Source organism: Poecilia latipinna, unplaced genomic scaffold (genome assembly GCF_001443285.1).
Source record: "Poecilia latipinna isolate Pla-1442-1.1 unplaced genomic scaffold, P_latipinna-1.0 Scaffold246, whole genome shotgun sequence".
Classification (NCBI taxonomy): Eukaryota; Metazoa; Chordata; class Actinopteri; order Cyprinodontiformes; family Poeciliidae; genus Poecilia; species Poecilia latipinna.
The window spans coordinates 130,377-136,425 of NW_015112862.1; the positions used below are offsets into that span (position 1 = coordinate 130,377).

General features: G+C 36.6%; 1 protein-coding gene across 3 annotated transcripts in view; it reads right to left on the reverse strand.

Moving 5' to 3' along the window:
* Nucleotides 1-4,671, reverse strand: part of hnf1ba (HNF1 homeobox Ba) — a 38,818-nt gene extending 34,147 nt beyond the window's left edge. For 2 of the 3 annotated variants that reach the window (XM_015032580.1, XM_015032579.1), the window contains exons 1-2: nt 3,899-4,669; nt 1,845-2,044 (exon numbers count right to left, since the gene is read on the reverse strand). In XM_015032580.1, coding sequence (XP_014888066.1) covers nt 1,845-2,044; nt 3,899-4,269 — 571 coding nt within the window. In that variant the 5' untranslated portion in view covers nt 4,270-4,669. Of the gene's footprint in view, nt 1-1,844; nt 2,045-3,898 lie in introns of all 3 variants that reach the window. The other variant, XM_015032578.1, reaches the window with a different exon arrangement.
* Between the last annotated feature and the right edge of the window lie 1,378 nt (nt 4,672-6,049).

Sequence of the window (6,049 nt, forward strand, 5' to 3'; positions counted from 1 at the left end):
TAAAGGAAAGATCAAAAAAAGCATCTAAATGTCAGAAATTTGATATGTCAAACTTTAATAAAAATTATCAGTGTCAGTTATCAGTATCGGAAATCAGTATATCTGATACTGGCCCTATATTTATTTGATATGAGATTGATACCAAAATACACATATTGGCACCTCTGCTTTCACTAAGGTTGGTTGAAATACAGATTTGTCCGTTCAGATATATTTACAGCAGCTATACAAATAACAAGGCCAGTAATGCATGGGAATTAAAGAAGCGCTGGATGCCAACTTCCTCGCTGAAGTTGGCATCCAACTAGCCTGCCTAGCTACCGCAGTATATCGTTAAACTAAACAACCAGATAATATCAGCATGTTATACTCCACATGCTACTTTGAAAGACATCAGTGTACATTTATATTTACATCTGCACTTTCCTTTAAAAAGTGCAGATGTGGTGACTGTGGCTCTGTGGGTAGAGCAGTCGTCTTGTGATTGGAAGGTTGTAGGTTCAATTCCAGCTTCCTCCTGCCACATGTTGATGTGCCCTTGGGCAAGGCACTTAACCCCAAATTGCCTACCAATCTGCATATCAGTGTATAAATGTGAGTGCAAATGGGTGAATGTGACTCTAGTGTAAATTGCTTTGAGTGGTCAAAATGATTGGAAAAGTGTTATTTAAGTTCAGTCCATTTACCATTTCAATATCACCAAACGTCACAATAAAAGTAAATAAATTCAATGATTTAAAGGAACTTTATTACGATAGACCAGGGTTTCAAAGTCTACGAGAACAAGCTTTCTCCAGATATTTGACATTTAACACAGCACTGCCTGGTCAGAAATGTTTTCTCTCATGAAAATCAAAGGCAGCCATTATTTGGAACACTAGAAAGAACAAAATGTATCAATCTTGTTCAGGCAGCAGTTTAAGATGTCTGCTAAGATACTGACTGCAGACTGTGTCAGAGCAGGTAGCCCATCTAACTGACCAGCTAATAATATATATTAAAGTCACAGAGTATTACATATTTTCCCATTTTTCTCCAAGGTGTGAAAATAAGAATTGCATCATGTTATTCATTTTTGTTTACATTTTTTGTAAGAAATAACAATTTTGTAATCACTTCAGTGAACATTCATGCCACATTGTGTTGATCCCTCCAGTTAATTATAATAGAAGTTGAATTTTTTACCCAGAATGCACAAGTGTTTATTACAACCTCATGCAACCTTGAGCTCATTCGACACCAGCAGGATTAATGTGAGTAGGCTTATCACAACAAGCATTAAATCAATTAATAGCTTGATAAATTATAATCTAGTCGGAGACTTTAAAGAGACACTCCCCTTTAATATAGTTGAAGAACAGCCATTTTGAAAAACATTGCAAATATTTGACACCTTGCAAAAAATATTTAGCTTTAACTTTTCTTTAACAGTACCTTCCACTTTTGCCTGTTTTCCCTTATCACACTTAACAGTAACATTTTATGAAATGCAAATTTAGTCACAGAGACTTTATAATCCATTTTCATTACGTTTTTTTTTATTTTAGACATCTAAAATGTTTTCCAGGTGCAGTGTTAAAATGTTTGTTAAAAACTAAAGCTTTTCTGATTTTTGAGTGTGTGTACTTGCATTAATATCGCATTGTTATATCAGTTAAAAACCATCTCAAAATGACAATATTATCATTTATCGAAATAATTCCTGGGACGATTTATTGTCGTGGTGGCAGGCCTAAATGTGAGCCATGTTGCGGACACGCAAACGAACAGCTGCACGCTGCTCGTCGGCCGCATGGCTATGGATCTAAAACCGGAAGCCGTGAGAAACTCAAACATTAACTTACGTCGAAGAATTTCCCGCTGCTTCCTGACGTACCAGGTGTAGAGGGCCGCTCGCTTCTGCGTCTTCATGGGCGTCCCTTTGTTGAGGTGCTGGGAGAGGTGAGACTGATTGAGCCCCGTGATGTCCACCACCTCCCGCTGGGGGATGTTGTGCTGCTGCATGTAACCTTTGATCATACGAGCCGCCCGCCATGGGTCCTCGCTGGCAAACAGAAAGCAAACTTTGGTTCAGACATCGAAGGTGGAAATGCGAGCTTTTGAAATAAAAAATAAAAAAATTGACATAAAAACATATGAAAATGCATCAATTTTGACTACTGCAAAAACACAGCTTCCTTGTTTTGCAAGAAGATGAAAGGAGTTTGCAGCCATTATGAGTCAGTTTATCGCTGAAGCACACATTCCAGTGGCTGTAAATATTTTCAAAGGTTAGTTCAGGTGGATTCACAGAGGTTGAGAAACTAGGACTATTTGCCTTATGACATTGTACGGTGTAAACCTATATTCTAATAGAACCTAAGCAATTTTTTTCAGTCTTTATGATATATATTATTTTACATTTTGAGTCAAAAATCAGGCATAACTTCACAAATAATTCAGATATCTGTCGGAATTCCTTGACATAACATGAAACAACAATTTCATTTTAGCCTGATTTTACATTCAATTTCCATATGTTCAATCTAGACAAAAAAAGAAAAAAAAGTTGTTTAAAAAAGTTTCTAATTTAATATTAAATGGTATCTTCTTACCTGCGGATTTGCCCTGGTATAAACTCAGATTTCCCAGACTCTCTCTGTAAGGAATAGTCGCCCGGTAATCAAACAGTAACCGCGGCAGACAGACGGACATCAGCGATTATAAAGCAGATCTGCTCTCGACTGTTTGTTTTGGAGAATGTGGAGGTCTGGCGTTTAAAGTGTAGCGGGTGAAGTGGGGAGATGTTAGTTTATAACTTTTGACAATGAATAACCAGAATCTCTCCATTCACTCTAATCACACGCCACTGTGTGTCTTCCAGTTGATGATTTATAGAATAAAATTAATAATAACTTAACTACACGTGGGTTTAGTTGTGATATTTGTCCCACGAATCCCGCTCGTTTCAAACACGTTTATTTGTGTTGTAACAATAAGCAAAAAAAAAAAGTCATCTGAAGGCACTTGAACGCTCCATTTGTTTGCGTTAAGCTACATAAAGATTTACAAGCAAAGCGATACAATTCGTATCAATATAAAACCAAATTCAGCTATACGCAGCAATTTCATAATTTTTTATAATACGGTCGAATTCAGCTAATTATATGATACCAATTGGTAGAAAAGTTATGTATATATAAGGATCAAATCATCAAATATTAACTTTGCAAAAGTGAGAGGAGAGATTTATTTGAAATGGATTAGCTTTTTAAACGCTGTGTGATTCTCAGTTTGAAGCTTTTGAAAAAATGTTCAACTTTTTCTATTTTTTATTATGTTTGGTTTTATTCATGTTTAATTCCGTTCTTTTAATCAAAACTGAAAGATTTATTGAATTGTTTTATTTATTAATTATTATTTTTGTTTTCTTGTAATGTTTTTTATTGTGTGTCTCTTTAGGTTACATTCGTGTCTTGACGGTACTTTATAAATAAAATAAAAAATAATTTTGCAAGTAATAATAATAATGATAATTCATTATTATACTTGAAAGTACTTGTTTGCTTTCTCCTGTTTGTTGCCGGCTTTTTTATCGCTGAGAGGTGGAGTATAGTTAATTATAAATAGATCTTAGTTCAGCTGATATTTTCCAAAGGTAAAGAAATAATCTATTTAGATAATTAGTAACCAAAAAAGCGTGGCGGGTTGTTTTAAATTTGTAAACAAAGAAAGAAATTTCTTTCAGGAGAACGAGGGCCTGCTTTTCTGTTTATTTTAAGTTTTGAACCCCTCAAAATTAACCTATAACTTTAAAAAAGAAGTGAGATTTTTGTTTCGACGCCATTTTATCCGTATAGCGTAATTTCAAAACTTAAGCTTAAAAACTTAATAAAAAAAATAAAAAATAAAAACTCACGCCAACATGCGGTCCACCTCTGCCCGCTGCTCCGCGGCCTCCTCAGTGTTGAGCGACTGGAGCTCCTTGAGTATCGGCGGGGTGTCGTAGTCGTCCCCGTCCTCGGAGCCCTCGTCTCCGGACAGCTTGCCCTTGCCGTGTCCGTTGGTGAGAGTGTGGAAGACGGGCTTGGAGTCCGCGTCGGCGCCGTTCAACTTGCCGGGAGACACGGGCAGGCTCTCCATTTTCACCCCGAAGCCCTGCGGCGGCGGACTGGGGTCCATGTCGTCCAGGGCCTGGATCAGAACGTCTTTGGTGACGCCTGAGTCCAGCAGGGCGCTGAGGAGCTCCTGCTGCAGGGACGTCAGCTTCGAGACCATTTTGGAGAACATTAAAAACACGACATAAGCACCGCGAGAAAGGATGGAGGGCAATTAAACGACGGGGAAAGAGAGAGAGGGGGGAAAAAAACTTTTAAATAAATAAATAAAGTTCCAGGAGTCCGGAGCTGTCGGAGGGAGGGGGAGTTTCTGTCCGCGCGACACCTGCTACGCGAGGCAGCTTCACTCACTTCCCTGTTGGAGGGGAGGATGGAGCCGCTTTGCCATGATGCTTTCTGAGCGCAGGGGGATATAAAACATGGTAATGAGTGGGCCGGCTGATGTAAATCCGCCGCTCCGGACAGAGGTAGACGTGTTTACACTGCTGCTCTGTTGCTTTTATTGGCTCCCCTTATCGGCAAAACTTTCATGGACTTCGGACCCTGTTGTAGCCTCTGCGCCATAAAGTGGTTTTAAAGAAAGGGTGAACTGCGCATATTCATGGTTTTATTCCACATAAGCGCCGGTGAGAGGCCAGCGTTCACACTTTTAGAAGATTTCTTTTATGGGCCTATATATTTTTTTATATGTTTGACAATCAGAAAGGGTTTAAATTGACCTAATTTATCTGAAGAAAATGTCCCCTATTTTGGTTTTTATTTTTTATTGCGTTTTGCTTAATTTTTCAACCACGATTTTAATTTTTATTTATTTTTTTGTTATAAGCGAATCGGAGACTGCCCACCTGGACTGACCCAGAAAGCAAGCTCAGCCCTGTTATTTATAGGCAATGTTAGGGTGTCTTCCAGTCAGCAAAACAATCCTCCGTCTAATCATAAATGATAAGAGCAGAACGAGGCCAGTAAAGATTAAGAGCCCGATCACATTTTTTTTCTACTTTGTATTGAAATATTTAAAATAATAACTGTAAATAAATGTGGATTTGTGCCCATTTCATTTCTCCATGAGATTATTCTCAGCAGAGACAATGCTATAGTGGACAGGTTTTAATATAAATGTCCATTCAATAAAAATAAATAATAATAAATTTTTAAAAAAAATATGAAATATTAAGACTGTGCAAAAATTTCCCCCACTGAAGTCGATGGAGTCGGAAATGAATCATAAACTGTGGACATCAGGATTTTCTCACTGTGGGGCTGCATCACGGTCAGATCACTCCGCGTCGCTCGTGTTATTTACAGGTTATTGATGGAGAAAGAAGCTCAAATAAAGACATTTGTTTTGTGAAATGATGTCAAGTCAACATAGTTTTCAATTTCATACCTGGAATATTTAATAGGAGCATTTTAAGCTTGAAAACACTTTTACATGCGTCGAAGAACGCCTGCATTTTACTGCAAATGATTTAGAAAGTATGCTGTTTTCTTCCCTGCGTCTTAGAGATTAAACATGAACTTTCGTGGATTTCAGTTCGCAAAGAGCGATTGATGCAGCATGAAAACATGAATTTTTGTGTTTAATTGTTTTTTAATCCATCCTAATAAACTGCAAAAATATGACAATATTGATACCAGACATCGGTACTTTTTCTATTGCAGAAATCAAAGCTGCGCCAGAAAAGAAATGGAGGTTACGTTTTTCTTGTTTTCTTCTTTTGTTTTCATTTTTTAGGATTTACATTTTGTTTTTGCCAAAGTTCAAATGAATGTTTTTAGATGAATGTTATTCATTAGTAATGAATAACATTCATTAATAATAATAATAATAATAATAATAATTATTATTATTATTATTATTATTATTATTATTGTTGTTATTATTATTACTGCTATTATTATTATTATTATTATTATTATTATTAATAATAATAATAATAATAATAATAATA